General features: G+C 39.8%; 1 protein-coding gene across 1 annotated transcript in view; it reads left to right on the forward strand.

The window, feature by feature from the left end:
- arhgap20b (Rho GTPase activating protein 20b) overlaps nucleotides 1-18,749 on the forward strand; it is a 52,918-nt gene that overhangs the window by 11,905 nt on the left and 22,264 nt on the right. The window contains exons 9-13 of the mRNA XM_081367191.1: nucleotides 106-270; nucleotides 5,265-5,434; nucleotides 7,123-7,284; nucleotides 7,496-7,596; nucleotides 13,995-14,184. Coding sequence (XP_081223317.1) covers nucleotides 106-270; nucleotides 5,265-5,434; nucleotides 7,123-7,284; nucleotides 7,496-7,596; nucleotides 13,995-14,184 — 788 coding nt within the window. The remainder of the gene's footprint in view (nucleotides 1-105; nucleotides 271-5,264; nucleotides 5,435-7,122; nucleotides 7,285-7,495; nucleotides 7,597-13,994; nucleotides 14,185-18,749) is intronic.

Raw genomic sequence — 18,749 nt, forward strand, 5'->3', positions numbered from 1 at the left:
TAAACACAATAATTAAATATGCTTTTTGGTTCCTGTACTGTTCGAGAATGAAATTGCCTGCAACCTGAAACACCAATTTCCTGTCTCAATTTTTGTCTCTTGTAGGCCATGAGCTACCATTCTTTATCCTGCATCATTCCCTGAGAAGTCAGCAAGACCATCTGCTCATGTCCAGTGAGCCCGTGCAGGAAACATTTAGTTCTGCCCAGCAGACAGTCTCTTCCAAGACCCCTCACTTCACCCTAAAAACCAGAACACAAACTCCTAGGGGTGAGTTCACTTGTCACCAACAGAACACACATGGCCAGCTCAGTAAAACTCATCAAATGCATAATAAGACTTGTGCCTTCTCTGAGGATCTGTTCTCTATGCGGTTCCCTTTCGAAGTGGAACCTAACACTGTGTCATGAACGCTCCTTGTGAGCCGGTGTCTGAAGCACCTGTGATACACGCCATTCTCGATTTGCTACCGCAGTCAGGTGACATCACATGTGTGCCGGCTGGGCATATAAGGGTGCCCAGAAAGAACGCATCAGATTCTTTGTCTTCAGGAAGTCGTTTGTTTGATGTGCATGTGGAATTCTGAACTGGTAATCTGTCTGTATATCTCAAAGAAGATGATATGTATAGGGCATGAGAGCCAGCATGGGTTTATCCTTTCTCAAACATCACTTCACTCCAGCACTTTACTCTCATGTTGAATCAAAAAGCTTGTTCATCAGCTTCTTCAGATCTGGTGGAGAGCATGTTATTTTGCCTGGTCTAGCTCTGAGGAGCTGGACATGATGGGAGTTGAAGCAGATGTTGTAAGTGAGCCTGCCTACTCCAACTCTGAGGAGTTGGTTGAAGTTATGACCCACGACATGGCATCCTCACTGAAGTCTCCAGTCCTGCCCTCTAAGCCATGTTGGTTTACATCGCGGCTGGTGGGCAAAGCAAATGGAGCGGCAGGCCAGGCTGGTGGCGCTCTGCACATAATGGCAGTGTTGCAAGTGTATCAGGGAGATTTATTGAAGGACTCAGATCTACACGAGGGGGTGACTCCAGAGTCAGTCCTGGAACTCTGCCACAGACTTTGCCCTCCTTGCCACCAAGCAGGTGGCTTGTACTATCGGCTGCTTTCTTGCTGCCATGGTTTTCATGGAGGCATCTATGGTTGAACCTTGCAGGGCTCAAGGTAATGGAAAATCAAAAGATAAATAATTCATGGTAGCATTATGCTCCTTCTATAACAGTCAGGTTGTGATGAATATAGATGATGTGCAATACCGCAACTTGGGTCCCACATCCTCATTGATCACCCTTCCCTCCTCAGGTGGCAGGAGTACAAAGGTGTTAGCTATGTGCTCCCACTGTGATCACGTGTTAGGACAGGAAGATTGGGCAATACCACTTTAGCATCCCACTTCCTCTGCTGTCGCCTTCAGTGGCATGGGGCTCAGAAGCATTAATCTGCTTCTTGTTGAATCACATTCATATTGGAGTGACAGGCTAGCACTTACCTTGGGTAAGGGGCACCTATCTAAGCCCCCTCCTAGATTGTAGGCTGCATCAGTCTGTTCCCATGTATGGATGGGCTGTACAGTAGGGAGAGTTAGCTTTTCCACTTCTGCGTCTCACTCCTTCATTTGTTGACCATCTAGTCTATACCTGGAGGTGATAAGTGTGGACATAGTGTGGGACTATGTTACCATGTTTTCCTAACAGTTTGCTAGGAGTCTTGGGACAGAGTAATAAAATGGACTCTGACACAGCTAGCAACTTGCTATTCTTTCACTGGAACTCTTTCACAGGGCTGTCATTTGTTCAGTATGGCATAGTGAGTTTTTTGTTCCCATAGTGTCATTCCCCTTCTCATGGAACCTGAATAACCAGATACATTCTTTACATTGAGTGGCTATCTAGAGGCCATTAGTAGACTTTTGCTGTATTTTCTCCCTTAAAGCAGCACTCAGTAGTTTCGGGATTTCTTCGCTGTATTCTCGCTTTTTGCTCGCAGTTTTCTCTCTAGAGCTCCCCCCACAGCTTCGGAATAGATATTTGACAACACTGCTGTAAAAACTCGTTGGTGATTCTCAGACACCAGAGGCTATAGATCAACGACATCAAAGCAGATGGGACATTCTTTAAAACGTCTTCTTCATTCGGGTTCGGTCAGCATGAGGGAGCTCAATAATGACAGCATTTTAGCACATTTCTTTTGGCCGTAAAGCAATTGTTTACATCGCGAGACCTGATATCACGCAAGACTTCCTGACGCGGCGGCCGGCGGCCCGCCGGCTCAAAGTTGCAAGTGCGTATTTTCCGCTCACGGGCACCAGGGGGGTGCGAAACGACCACCATTCAACCCGAAATAAGTAATATAACCATTCCAATGACTCCGAAGCTGTTCAGTTAAGGTAAAAAAAGTTACTTAGTTCACCTTTAAAGGAGAATTTGTGGAATTCTGCAGAATGGAATTAAACATGCATTTAAAATTAGTTAAATGGAGTTCAGAGCTGTCTACTGAGGTCTGCAGGTGAGTGTGTGTGAAATAGTGGAAGTAGTAGTGGAATGAGTAGTGGAAGGCCGGGGAAATTGTCATATATTTATATTCATTTATGAGTAAAAACTGCAATTGCATAAATGATTACTTGTTGGTTATCTACAGTTTAAAATGTGAAAGTTGTTAAATTAGTTAAGTTAATACCTTTTTTATCAAGGAGGATGCATGAAATTGATCAAAAGAGACAATAAAGACATTTGCAATGCTACAAAAATGTAGAAATTTTAATTTAAAATGTAAAAAAAAAAAATTATTTCTTTTGAAATTTCGAGTTATCAAAACATTCTCTGAAAAAAATTTCCAACTAAATTTTAAGCAACACAACTTTTTCAACACTGATATAATACAAACAGTTTCTTGAACACCAAATCAGAATAATTTATGAAGGATCATGTGACACTGAAGATTAATGGTTGCTAAAATTCTGAATGAGACACTGCGAGTGCGTCTGAGTGCGTCTGAAGCACATGTGCAACTTGTGCAATCCTGATTGGTGCTGCATCACCTCATGATGTGTAATAGCGTAACGCTGAAGCTACAAAGGGAAGGCGGCAACAAAACAGCATCAGCTTCTGATAGACTGAAGCAAGCCACTTCCAGGTATGCAGGGTCTCGATAGAATTCCCCTCACTAGAAGCTTCCACGGGAGAATGTCTAGGAGGGCTATCAGGTCAGAGAACCATACTCGCTCCGGCCAGAACGGGGCTACCAGAAGAAGACAAACCCTATCCTGGTGAACCCTTTCTAGAACTCCCGGGAGCAGAGCAATCAAGGGAAATGCGTACAGACGAAGACTCTGCCACGTCTGTTCCATGGCATCTAGCTCCAGCGGAACTGGATGTTTGAGGGAGAACCAGAGCGGACAGTGAGTCGTCTCTTGTGACACAAACAGGTCCATGTCCACCTGACCAAACTTTCTCCAAATTAATTCCACCATCTCAGGATGGGGTCTCCTATTCCCGGGCCTTAGCCCCTGCCTTGACAGGATGTCTGATCCCTAATTCAGGTGACCAGGGACCACAGGAAGCTCTGGTGCACCAGTCTGCATAGAAGGCTCTACCTCAGACCCCTTGATGATTTATATACAAGACCACCGACATATTGTCGGTTCAAACTAGAACATGGTTGCCTCTGAGGTCTGGGAGGAAATGCCTTAGGGCTAGCAATACAGCTAACATCTCTAGGCAGTTTATATGCCAGGAGAGATGATGCTCCTTCCACAGACTCTGGGTCAAGCGGCCTTCCATGACTGCTCCACACCCTGTGTGGGATGCATCTGTGCACAGTCTTGCGATAACAGGATGCTCCCAACACTGGGCCTTTGGACCGGAACCAAGGTTTCTTCCAAATGACCACTGTGTTGTTCAGAGCTGTTTGCACACTTTGGACAGGCGGTAGAATCCTTGTTTCCCAGGACATACTCCAAGGTTTGCATGCTCACAGATGTGAAGAGGTTGTTGAGCAAGGTGATTGTGGATGTCTTATAGTTGACTGCTTTTAAGTATTTATAAAAAAACTTAAAAACTTTAATTGTAATCAATTCAACATCCACTTACAGTTTTAACATCCACCAATTTAAGTTCTTGTCCATTTGCTCTGAGAAGAACATTCTTCAGGATTTCTCACATTCATCTTGGAAAGCCAATAATTGTGGGGCATTAGAGTTATCAGATTGGGGGGCTGAGGTCAGGGAAGGCCATGAGCAAGGCAACGAGCATCTCTGTTGTCTGTTTTGATGTTGCACTTTGAAACATAAAAATATCATTGATAACTTGTCATATAACTTGAAGCCATCCCATAAAATCTGCTCTTTGTAAAAAGTTTCTGAAGTATCTTTAAACATGCTTATGCACATAAAAGCAATGACAATTTCCCTTCTGTAAATGTCACAAACTAGTTTTTTTAAGCAAATTTTTGTTTGTGTGAGTTTTATATGTATTATTAGTCTTATGAAAATGTATATTTGAAATATTTCACTACCTTACTATGGGACATTGTAGCAATAACCTCTGTGCAAACTTCTTTTGCAATTCTGTCATGATTACATGAGCGTCTAATTTTTGTAATCAAGCTTTCTGTAAATGATCATGGATATTCATATTGATCTTTAACTTTTAACAATGCTACTTGCATACTTAAATATATTGTTTTCTCTAACACAGATAGAGCAGCTACATTTTTTGCACTTAGAGCTTAACATTTTTTTAAGAACACAAATATTGTTACGAGAGGGGGGAAGAGATATAAAAGAGAACAGTTAACATTTAATTTAGTTAAAGATTTTCCAGCCCTTAATAATCAAACAAATACTTCTTACAGTTTTAACATTTTGTTAAAGATTTATGGACATTTCCTATTATTTTAACTCTAATACTACCAATAATCTATCTGGATCAGTACTAGTATAGTACTAGGAGCATTCAGTGTAATCACATGGGATGCAGCCAATTCTGATATCTATCTGCCTTCCTCATCCCTCGCCATCCCTCACCATTACACTACAGAAAAATAGGAACATCAAAGCATGTGATCAAACATGTTTATTCATTTATAGATCAAGAGACAATGAAATGCTGCGAGGAAACATTTAATTGAAAGATGGTATAATTTGTCTTGTGTTTTCCTTTTTTTCTCAAACTAGAATCAGCAGAACAGTAGATCCTCCCAATAATATATTTGCCAAAGTCTGATTGGTCCGTTTTGTATCATTGACTGACAGGTGCTTTGCTGAAACACAAAAGAAAGAGGTCTCTGATTGATTGGGCTCTGAGGAGGGGACACTTTCATCAATCTGCTGGCCAGTCTGATCCACAAACTGCCTCTCACAAGCTATTTGGTCAGTCTCTTTCCTCCATTTGTCCTGATGGAAACCTGCCCAAACCAATAATGGTAAGGATATCACTGGCTCTGGACCTTTTTGTTTTTATTGTTTCATTCATTGTTAATGGAACTTTCATTAAGTCACAGGTTTAGATATGAGAGACTATATAACATATATTTCTTGCTCCTGGCCATATGTTTATTTCTAATATGTGATCTATTTAATATAGCATATCCTTAAGTCAAAATGCAAAAAATGTATAGGTAAAATGATAATAGAATAGGTAATAAAAAAAAAATAAAAAAAATAGGTAATGTTGACCAATGTTCTCAAACTGTATAGTGGTGTGGATGATTAGCATTACAATTTTAATCAACACACACACACACACACACACACACACACACACACACACACACACTTGTCTGACAAGAATATGTCTTGACAAGAAAGGGTTATTATTATTGTATTTATCTTACAAGTTTGTGAGTGGCATCTGGATCAGTGGTTTTCAACCATGGGTCAGATAATATCAGTAATGAAACCAGACAGAATCTAAACAGATAGAAGATGTTTTAAGAAAGACAAATATTTATGCATTTGACTTGGATGAACTGATGTATGTTTTTAGATGTTGGTCTGATTCATTTCATCTAGATCTAATGTAATGGTCCGATGAGGGTCTTTCATCACCTTAGTTATAATCTACAGGGATACTTGTATTAATTAAAACATGGCATTATGTGCGTAATGTGTGTTAAACTTAAACTCCAAGAGATGCCAATTTGCTCAATGCTCAAAAATGTATGTAAATCATTTGAGAACCATTGTTCTTATGTCACCGTAATTATTTTAGCTATAAAAAGAATATATTATTAGCTGTCAATGTAAGAGCAGTACTCTTAGCAGTTAGATTTTTAGGTGCCTACTTGCTTCATACTTTTTTTTTACCCTTTCAAGGTAAGTTCAAATCCGTAATTACTTATTCGAGAGACAGAGACACAATTATGGGGGTTAAACGCTGTTGCATCATAGATTTGTCATTAGTATTCTGTTTTAAAATTGTCATTCATTTCATGGCCAGGTTAGATCAGGGTTTCCCAAACTGTGGTTTGTGAGGGAACTGCAAGGGATTTGTGAGTTAGCACAAAAGCAGTCATGTATAGCCCAAGACGACCAATTGAAGATAAGCAGGGTTGAGCCTGGTCAGTACCTGGATGGGAGACCTCCTTGGAAAACTAGGTTGCTGCTGGAAGAGGTGTTAGTGAGGCCAGCAGGGGATGTTCTCCCTGTGGTCTGTGTGGGTTCTAAAGCCCCAGTATAGTGATGGGGACACCATACTGTCAAAAAGCACCTTTGGTGGTGGTTGAGGAAACTCCCCTCTTTTATATGTAAAGCGCTTGATTACAGAGAAAAGTGCTATATAAATGTAACTAATTATTAATATTATTATTTAAAGCTAATAATTAATTAAATCTTAAAGTAAATAATTGTAAAATACAAAGTCAAAATAAATAATTTACTAAAAAGATATATAAATAATTGTTTACCTGGATGTTATGTAACCATTAACCTATATCAGAGAACTGTGAACATGTAAATGTGTTGTTAAAATATAGAAATATCATCTTAAAGTCTCAGGAGGTACTACAAGTACAGTAAATATTTATATGCAATGGGTTTGGCTGACTAAGAGTTTGAGAATCCCTGGCTTTGATTTACTATTTTATGTGTGTGTGTGTGTGTGTACACTTAGGACCTACTATATCTGCTATTCTGTGAGGGTCCAGAGACCCGTGGAATCTTTCGTCGTTCAGCAAATGCCAAAAGCTGTAGGATCCTAAAGGAGCGAATGAATTCTGGGCAAAGTATTTCACTGCATGAACAATCAGTTTTCGTCTCTGCATCTCTAATTATGGTGAGAACGCAGTCATATCAATTCAACAGTGATACAGTATACATACAAATTCACACAAATAATTTCTCGTCTACATTCACAGTTTAATTCTACATTCTCAATCTAAGTTATCATAATCAATGGCTTGAGCGTAAGAATTGTACTCTGCCCTATATAATACATGTCTTTGATTATCCTTTTTTATTCTTGATTAAATTGTGTGAGTGTGTAGGAGTTCTTACGGAAACTGCCTGGTGGTGTTTTGTGCTGTGACTTATATGATGACTGGATGGAAGTGCTAGAGAGTGAGGATAGACTTAACAAAGTCAGAAGGTGAGAACACCACACAAACATACACATGTACATATGCTCGCACATACACACACACACACACACACACACACTGTATGTACAAAGTGTACTAAGACTGAGTTCCCAACTGGTATTAAGAGTTTCAGTTGATCTATCACAAACAATGGTATTAGGTATTGGTAATTAATATTTCATTTTTTAGTTGTTCTCAAAAGTTTACATACCCCCTGCAGAATCTGAAAGATGTTAAAGGTTTTTTTTTTTTTTTTTTTTTTTACAATATAAGAGGGATCATGAAAAATGGTATGCTATTTTCTTTTATTTAGTCCTGTCCTGAAAAAATTGTTTCCCATAACAGATGTTTACATATAGTCCACAAGACAAAATAAAAGCTGAATTTATAAAAATAACCCCGTTCATACGTTTACCCTGATTCTTAATACTGTGTGTCCTTACCTGGATAATCCATGACCGTTTTTTTATTTTGTTTTATGATAGTTGTTCATGAGTCCCCTGTTTGTCATCAGCAGTTAAACTGCCCAAAGATCTTCAGAAAAATCTGCAGGTTCTTTGGTTTCGGCATATCTGAACCCTTTCAAGCAGTGACTGTATGATTTTGAGATCCATCGTTTTGCACAGAGGACAACTGATGGACTCACACACTAATATTACAAAAGGTCCACACATTCAGTGATGCTCAAGAAGGCAACAGGATGCTTTGAGACCTGTGGGGTATGCATAATAACATTTCTAGAGACCAAGGTTGCTTTATAAAAACTTTTCATTATTAAAAATTCAATAATATTCACATTTCAGATTTCACTTCCAAAATGTTCATTCTGTTTAAAAATACAACCTATAATATTCGACAGGCAATTTTCGGTGCATTTTATTTTGCTTTACAAATTCAGTGGTTCAAATTCGACAGAAAATTAAACATTTGACATAATTGCATCCAAAACTTTCACTCTGATACTTGTGTATACTGTATGCTTTAGTGACAATAACGAATGTAAATTTATTTGAATTTCAATATATTCATTATATATATTCAATATATTCACATTCATTTAACTGGTTGTATAAGTCACAATTGAAACGGTTGATGATTGTTAAAATATATTTACAATTTTAAATGTTAGAAGATAGTATTAATGAAATGAAATAACTAAATACAATTATCAATTTAAAAAGAAATGGCAACAAGAACATTTTTTGTGTGACAAATGTAATGAAATGCCCTTTGAGGTCTGTATCAGGTCAGCTCAACCTAATCAGAGCCTAACATGCAAAATAATCATCAGGAATAAACAAATATTCTCAGAAAACATTGGACACTAAACAATATTTTAAGTATTATATACAGTACTTTAATGTACAATTACACATGAATAGATCTCTTGTGCTCCTAAAAGCTTCTGTCGAAAAAGTAGTAGCAGCAGGTAAATACAGATAAAATTAAAAAACAAACATAACTTAATATCACTAAAATGAAATAGAAAGCTGCGATTACATACGCTCACATCCACACATAAACACACCACTGACGTCTTCACTTCCAGGTGAAGAAGCTGTTAATCAAAAACTCAGTAGCCAATGAGAACACACTGCTACTAGCCCCTCCCCCACGAGAGAAATATTTGAGAACGGCGAACGAAAACTTCAGAAGCGTAAATGAAAACTCTGGAAGTGCATTTGTAAGTTTAGATCAGCGAAAGAAATATGAGAAATAGTTAGCAAAACATGCAGTGTATTAAAAACGAAGTGATTTATTCTTTTTCAGTTTCAAAGATATTTTATTCAGTTTCAATTTATATTTTCATTAGTTTCTTGAAAAGTTACGTTCATTATTATTGGCACAAAAGTAATTCCACACAGGAACGGCAGGAATATCAGTAGATAGCCAATTGATAATCTCCATAGCTGTTAGTCGTCCTCACCAGCAGGGGGTGCAAGTTTGGCTGTTGATGAAGAAAACTATAGAGCAACGAGTGAGAGAGTCATTCATTCATAAAAACAGATTTACAGAAATGGAGCAAGCAGTAAGTATCAGGGCCAGTATATGGAAAAGCTGATAAAGACACAAAAGCTGTGTTTACATTGTTAAAGTCTTCACGGTTACTTCTGTACATGTATGCAGCTTTCTCTACCGTGAACAAGATTGTTATTCCCCGATGCTGATAAATCATATTGCTCTCGGTTGTTTAGTTTTCTTAAAGCCACACTAGGTAGGAATTCCGTTTTGGTCAAACAACGACCCCTAGAGTCGCTGTGGACTACTTGTATTTAACGTTACTGTCGTAAATACCACTCACGCAGAGCAGTCTCTTCACTCACGGCCTGGTACCCTCCCCCCTGTATACCGGTCCCTGTTCAGTCAGATGGAAGCTGTAACGAGTGGAAATAAGGTGTGTCCCCTTTAAGAGCTGCGCGCGCCCTGTTTAACTTTCGGCAGTCTGTATTGTATGTGCGCCTCGAACATTCCGTAAGCGGATTGTTTCTGTTTGATGCTCATTCGTGCCCTATTTTTGTCTATCAAGTAATGCTGTGGACGGTAAAATGTGTGACAGACAGTTACACGAGTTCGAATGGGTAATAACAGAGACAATTTATATAAAAGGACTTTGGTAATAAACACAACGCGTTTCAAATCGTCGGACATCGAACATCGAGCTAGCCTCCGAGGATGTCTAAGTTACTAATCCATCAACAAGAACGCCAGGTGCTTTTTAGCTCACACCAACGAGTGAAAGCTTGTCCGAGTGATATACAATATAAGCAATATACTTACAAGTCCAACAGCATGTGAGGACGTGTTGGGGGAAGTAAGGTAGCCTATGCCGTAAAGCAGTCGAATTTTGTAGTTCTTTTTGTGCGCGGGGGTTACTACCCGAACCCCGAAGTTTAAAAGTACGATTAAAAACTATACAGACCCCGTCAGGCTATGGCAGACATGTCATTCAACCTATTGTAAGTCGATGTACCATCACAAGAGTCTTGGAAATATATTATGAAGGTTGAAAAGTTACCTAGTGCTGCTTTAACTTTATATGGCGGCGCTGTGCTGCAACACTGGGCATTCCCTCAATATGTCATTCTCCAGGATTCCACTGCGGCAGGCCACTTAATCAACCTAGGGTCCTTTGCGCCATAACCTTGAGCCAAACACCACCCCAGAAATCTTTTTTTCCCTTGGTTGAACATTATTAAAGAGCTTATTTAGATATATCAGCCGAATGGCTTAGTGCAGGCGCTAATGGAACCTAGGCTGTAGGCTATCTCGTAAATTACCCCACTAATAATGCCCGGAATGGTACCAAACTTATACAGTAGTACAAGGTTCTGTACTCATAAAACGAGGCATTGGAAAGTTTGTAAGTACATCAGGAGTTTATTTAAATAACACTTAGCCAATAGAACAGAACTGCTCGTGCGCGAGGTAAAAGTGCACAAGCAGATTATCTACGGGACAAGCCGGATTCCACCATATCTTTATGTGCACAATAATAATCTTTTACATTGTAATCCTTTTAATTTTAATATTTTGGCATGTTTGTGTGCTGCTGTGCATTTTCACAAAGCGTTCATGGCCCCCATAGTATTTTGTTGTATGAATATCTGAACCTATCAAAAGCACGAACAGAGCCTCTGCTATAAAACAAAACAAAAAACACTTTATTCTAGCTTCCTGTATTCTTTTTTTTTTTTTTTTAAATCAACACTTGAATGGGGGTAAGTTTCATTTTAAAAAAGCAATATTTTGAACAAAGAGCTGAGAAAATTATGTTTTTGTCAAAGACTACAACATATGCGTAAGCAATGCTTTTATAGCTTGTTTCTCCTTTTTCACAAGTGTTTTGATCAGGAGATTCAGTACTCTTTCAGAAGATGTGAAATAGCACCCCGTACCGTCTAACAGTGAAAACATTCCACTATGACCACTATGGTCAAATATGATTGACAATTAGCATACAGTTTGGTTTGGCGATATGGTTCTGTTAAGGGCAAGAACCATAGGGCAAGAACTCCCTGGGCATCCATGCAGCCTAGCATGGATAAGAGCAGCGAGAGCAGCAATAATCCCCCCCTTAGGGTAAACAGAACAGAACCAACACTATTGCAGATATCATTCATTCAAATTTTTGTACAACAATTTGAAAATTTAGTCTGATTCAAGAGGAATCAGAATGCCAAATCCTGACTGACGAGAGGAGGAGCTGGGGATGGAGGAGGGTAATTAGCTCCTGAGAAACGCGATAGCAGCTGATAATACTGAAGGAGCAGTATTATGTATACAGTAATAGGCGTCCTATTCCTGTAGGTAGACGTGGATCAGCTGAGAGTCAGCTGATGTGAGCTTGACTAACGTGACCTGCCAGAACTGACACTAGGCTTGATTTATTTAGTATTAAATTTTAGTATCAGTTTGTTGATGGTAAAAGTTCTGTAAAATGACCCTGATCCAGTGGCGTAACTTTGTTTTGAAAAGTGGATGGGACAGGTGGGGTGGGGGTTGCCAATACAATGCTAAATCAGATATGTACAATAACATTACAATGTCCAGCAAACGATTTAAATAGTAGTCTACATGGGGTTTTTTTTGTCGTGTAATGAGATGTAGCCTAATATATGTTGTCAGTGCCGAGAATTTTCGTGTGAATAAATACATAGATCCGCCTGTTTGACCAATGTGTATCTTAATGGTCCAGTGGGAGATCTTTCGCCAAGCGTGTCAGAGGTTCTAGGTCCTAATCCACACTCGTATAGTTTTTTTTTCTCGTATAGTTTTTTTAGCGCAATTTTCCACCGGACAAAATTGCGATTGTTAACTCATGATTTCTGTTCTGTCTGTGCGCACCAAACTTGTACTTCTATCTACTCCTCAACCAGACCACCTAGAGACTTCGGGTTTTCGGCATTATGTTAAGGAAGGTCTAATCTCGGGAACGCACAAAAAAAATCCAGGAAAAGATTTACTATCTCTTACGCCGCCTTCACACTGGCAGTTGAAATCAGCTCTGTAATACGCAATACGCCCCCAGCAGACGTCGTACACAACGGTGAAAAGCGCTGGAAGCACTGATCTATATAGAATGACATTATATATATATATATATATATATATGTCATTATATAGATCAGTGGTCGGAAGCCTCGGAAGCGAGTATTTTTAAATATTGAATTATTTAATTGTATTAACTGCCCTAATAACGTTAAAACATCATGAAAATAAAAAAATGACATGACAACTAATCGTTATAAAATCATTATTTATTTTATTAAAAGTTAAGAATCCAGGTTTGTTTATCAGTACCATAGCAACGCTAACTTCCGTTGGGATTTTCGGATAGAAACCGCCCGTAGCCTTTCGCAAGAGTTAAATTTTTTGAACGCATCCGGATGGCCAACGGACACGATTTTTTTCGCACCGCACTCGTTCGCACCTGGTTCGGACCCATTCGCATGCGGTCTGCGAATCTCCATAGGAAATGAATGACTTCCGGTCGTTTCGCTGCCGTATCGGAGCTGATTTCAACCATAATTTCAACTGCCAGTGTGAAGGCGGCATTAGTGTTGTGATCCCATGACGTCAGAAAATTGCGCTAAAACACTCACTGAGTTTTTATTACTTGTTTTTTTTTTCATCAAAACACCGTCTCCGCGCCACTGATCGCAGCGGCAACAAGCATTTTGATCACTTGATTTAAAAAACACATTTCAGCGCTAGATCGTCTCTTATTTAAAAAACTAAATGAATGCTCTGCCAGTTAACTGGAGATGTTTTATTTATTTGTAGAATTGGTACATTCGTGCTGCGAGATGTTTTAAAAAGTGGTGGGGACAATATCGACCCTGGCAAAAAGTGGTGGGGACATGTCCCACCCGCAAATTACGCCTATGCCCTGATCGCTATAATTTGCCTCGGACTTGCGTCAGGGGATTGAACAAAATAAATCCTCTCAACCAGTTTGTACAATCAATATTCTTCTCAATAGATATTCATCATAGAAACTCATGTTGTTGTTAAAGTGCCACTCAAACAGTTTGCTGCAGGCAAAGTAATGACAGTATTTTCTTTCTACTCTGCAGAGTTTTACATTTTGATCTACCATTTGAAAAGTTTAAATTCCAATCCAATTGCTTATTGCTTGGAAATTTCTTACGTATTGATATTCATATTCACTAGTTTATGCTCACCTGCTGTTTTATCTTTGTGTGTGTGTGTGTTTGTGCATGAATGCATTTCCATATGTATGTGTGTGTTTGTGCATGAATGCATTTCCATATGTATGAGAGGGCTGACAAATGTCTGCACATAGTAATTTTTAGGAAAGATTATATAAGTATTTATTTTTATGTTTCTGTTATCTGGTTGCATCTGTCTGTCATTGTTCAAGCTGTATTGTCTTTGTGTCTAGTTTGCTTGCACAGTTGCCGGAGGAGAATGTAACCTTGCTGTGCCACTTATTTGGAGTGCTACACAGGATACACACTCAGTCAGAGGTGAATCAGATGACAGCAACAAACTTGGCCCTTTGCATTGCACCCAACATGCTCTGGAGGTCTTCCCAAATCAGCCCTGAGAAAGAGGGACAGAGTGTGTTGCAGGTAAGCCAGTAAAAATCTGTGTACTTTCTCACTTCTTCACAGTGATAGTAAATAACGTGTCCATGAACTGTTTATTTATAAACAATGGGGTTCAAAAAACTGATTTCGACAAATTAATTAAAAAATTCAAACAAATTACAAATTAATTATATTATTATAAATCAAATGTAGTCTGATATATGTAGTGAAAATTCTTTGCCATCACAAATTATATTATTATAAATCTGATTTTTTGATGATCATATTCTCTGGCATTATTTGAGAATGATCCAAAGAGCAGATTTGGTTAAACAAATGTACTTGTTTCATTAGTGACCGAATCAGAATAGTGCAGAATCAGAAATATTTCTTATTAATTTTAGGTCAAAATAAGAATTATTTTTTTTAAACAGATTTCAAATAGTTTATTTAGAGATAGATCATTTAGAAATATATCATTTAAAACAGATAATTTAGTCTTATAACTTTCTGGTTTAAATGGCATTTTAAATCCCTGATTTTCAGTGTGCCCTCAGAATTTTTAAACCCACAGTTTATGTAAAGTAAAGTCAAGTCACCTTTATTTATATAGCGCTTTTTACAATATAGATTGTATCAAAGCAGCTTCACAGTGATAGCATTAAAATAAAATTCAACAAAGTTTGTTTCTAGAAGAAAATTGCATCATCGTCCAGTAGTAAGGCAGATCAATAATATTGTTGAATATTAAATGTCCCCAACTAAGCAAGCCAAAAGCCAAGGCAACAGTGGCAAGGAACCAAAACTCCATCAGGTGACAAAATGGAGAAGTACGAGTACATCAGGTGTTATAGGAAGTGTCCCCGGTTCCGGCTGACCTAATTTATGCAGCCTAATAATCATTTAACTGATTTGAATAATAGAAATGTATAATGTTCTATATGAATGCTAAGTAAAAGAGATGTGTTTTTAGTCTAGATTTAAACTGACAGAGTGTGTCTGCTTCCCGGACAATGTTAGGAAGACTGTTCCAAAGGTTAGGTGCTAAATAGAAGGATCTACCACCTGCAGTTGATTTTGATATTCTAGGTATTATCAACTGGCCAGAATTTTGAGATTGCAGTAGACGTGAAGGACTAAAATGTGTTAAGAGCTCGCTCAAGTACTGGGGAGCTAAACCATTTAGTGTTTTGTAAGTAGTCAGCAATATTTTAAAATGTATACATTGTTTAATAGGGAGCAAATGCAGTGTTGACAGAATGGGTATAATACGGTCATACTTTCTGGTTCTAGTGAGAACTCTAGCTGCTGCGTTTTGGACCAACTGGACTTTGTTTATTAAGCATGCAGGGCAACCACCCAGTAGAGCATTACAATAATCTAGCCTTGAGGTCATAAACACATTAACTGTTCCGCATTTTTCATTGAAAGCATAAGTCGTAATTTATATATATATTTTAAAGGAAATAGCATTTGGATTCATCTCATCACACAGTGAACAAAGACATGAAAAGAATTAGAAACAAGAACTAAGAAGCTATACAAGAGAATCAAACCTGAAACAAAACAAAATACCTAAATCACTGTGACATTTAGCAGGTAATGAACATACCAGAGAGGTATTCTTAATATAGCTAGTGCCCACTTGGCTAATTAGATTATTATAAAACTTTTGTCTGAAACAGCTTTAGAAGTATATCATGTTACACCAGAGGACACCTGTAACGACAGCGGGTTGAAGACGAAAGTCATGCGAAGATACAAAATACTGAATATTTATTTCCATAGGCAAAATCCAAACAAACTCGAAACAGTGTGCTAGTGCACAAACAATAACCGACCAAGACATGAGTGAGAAGGGGAACTTAAATACAGAGGTGATAATGACAACAGGTGAAGGTAATGGTGATGGGTGAACACAGGTGATGAGGATGATGATGTGCAGGTGAAGGTGATGGAGGATTCTGGGGAGTGTAGTGCAGACAGACGAGGAAGGCAGCGGTCAGTGTGACATAACTCCCCCCTCCCGCTAGGCAGAACCTGGGAGGGGGGGTGGGCATCCTGGAGTCAGTGACCGGAGGGAAAACAGGGACAGGACAGGAGACTCCAGGATGGTATCGCTGACCGTGGTGGAGCAGGCTGAGGAGGAGACCACGGCGGTGCAGGCTGAAACGGCGGGTCAGGACTGGACGAGACCAGCGGCGAGGGCAGGTCAGGACTGGGCAGGACCAGCGGCGAGGAGGGCTCTGAGCTGGGCAGGACCAGCGATGAAGAGGGCGTTGAGCTGGACAGGACCAGCGATGAAGAGGGCGTTGAGCTGGACGGAAGCAGCGGAGAAGGGAGATCCTAGCCAGGCGGAACCAGCGAGAAGAACCTCTCTGCAGGCGTGACGTTCTCAGTCTCTAGCTCGGCGGGCATGACGCTGTCTGCATTGGCTTCAGCAGATCTTGTGTTGAATGCGGGCTCAGCATGACTGGCATGACGTGCAGGGTCACTAGTGCAGGCGACTGACTCTGGATCAGCTGGGCAGGCGACTGACTCTGGATCAGCTGGGCTGGCGACTGACTCTGGATCAGCTGGGCAGGCGACTGACTCTGGATCAGCTGGGCAGACGATTTCTTTAGTATGTACTAGACTCGGAACTTGACTTGAATCAGACTTGACTGGGCTGGTGAGATGTGGAGCATACCGGCGAGTTCCCTGGATGGACATCAAAGGGGGGGGGTGTCGATCAACTTGGATGCCAGATCGGCACTGTTGGAAACAAGCTTGCGTGCTCTGGGCCAGACGATCCCCGCAACAGATCCAAGGCGGATACTGAACTCCTGCTCGGTGGGTTTGACGAGATGAGTGGTTTTGGTGGAAAACGCACACTCGGAGAAAAGGCTGTCCCAGCAGACAGATATCGCCTCCCTCCAGCCTATCCCTGAAAGATCGGGGAGCGGTCTAGGGTCAACGTACTAGGCCCCGATCCGGTAACAGGCTATGATAGTTTGATCGCTCAGACCACAGTCAACCGCCAGAGAACAAAATCCCATCGTGAACTCTTAACAGATCGCGGCTGTCCTGAGCCAGCGCTGCGATCAGGTTCCAACACATCCTGAGCACTGAAGCTGGATCTTACTACATGTGTGGTCGGTTATTCTGTAACGACGGCGGGTTGAAGAAGAAGACGAAGGTCAAGCGATGATACAAAATACTCAATATTTATTTCCATAGGCAAAATCCAAACAAACTCAAAACAGTGTGCTAGTGCACAAACAATAACCAACCAAAACATGAGTGAGAAGGGGAACCTAAATACAGAGGTGATAATGACACAACAGGTGAAGGTGATGATGATGGGTGAACAGGTGATGAGGATGATGATGACGATGTGCAGGTGAAGGTGATGATGGAGGATTCTGGGGAGTGTAGTGCAGACACAGACGAGGAAGAAGGCGGTGAATGTGACAACACCACTGTCACAACTACCCACATACAATATAATCACTCAGTCACTGAGTTACAAGCAAAATAGCTTTTGTGCATGTATTCATTCATGAAGTACACTCACACTTTATCTTGTTCAGAAATAGAAGCAGTTCCAGTCCAGTATCGGAAAGTTATTTGTTCAAATCTAGGTCAGATTTGAACAAAGAAGTGGATTTTGTGCCCCAGGGCAGTTGATCCTAATTTGTATGCCAGCATGCTAAGCACTGCTTTCATGCCGCTTAAACAGTTCACCCTCATTGCACTTGGGAAGACAGTTTAAAACCACTATAACCACAGATTGTCATGCTGGAGAAAAATCCATGAGCTATTACATTAGCACAATCGCTTGAATTTTAAATAAGCACAAACACCTTCTGGTAAGGGTGCTAAAGGGTGCAGTAACCCGGGCCAACTAGTATGTGCACAGTTTATTCCTCAAGAGAAACTAATCATTATGTGACTATTATTAGCCTAAAGCTGCAAATGAGTCATGCAAATGATGCATCTGATGGCTGCTGACTTAGTCGTTGAATTGTTCTTATAAACCTCTGCAGTTTACAGCAGCAAAATCAGATTTCCCGATGTCACCACAGGGATCTCTCTTATCTACAGGATGTTGACACAAATGCAAGCAGGAAAATCATTGAGAGCTCGAATCACCAGGGACCGTCGTCACTATATTGTTGGCACGAATACTGGTGGCACAATATGTGTTGGAACACAACAAGGGATTTATAAATCTTAGGTTTGTTTCAAATACTGTGCAAAATAAGACATACACGTGGCATTGCTTGGAAAAGTAAGTATCAGCTTCATTGTAAAACACTGTTTTACAAGATAAAACACTATAAAACACCGTAAAAACCTGAATGAATCCACACTGTTTGTCTTACTATGAACTGGGTTTCAAATCCAAGAGTGCTGAAACAGAGATTTAGCATGTCAAAGGAGATTCCTTGTCATACAGATTTTCATATTCAGGGCCAATAAAATTCAGGAGCATGTATAATTGAAAAACATATCCAGATTCTCCTGACTAAGGCCCCGTCCACACTACTGCATTTTCCTTTAGAAACGGAGAATTAAAACGAATACGATCTCTGTCCACACCAGCATTTTAGCTGCATATTAGA

This window comes from Scardinius erythrophthalmus, assembly GCF_964197995.2.
Source record: "Scardinius erythrophthalmus genome assembly, chromosome: 5".
Taxonomy (NCBI): domain Eukaryota; kingdom Metazoa; phylum Chordata; class Actinopteri; order Cypriniformes; family Leuciscidae; genus Scardinius; species Scardinius erythrophthalmus.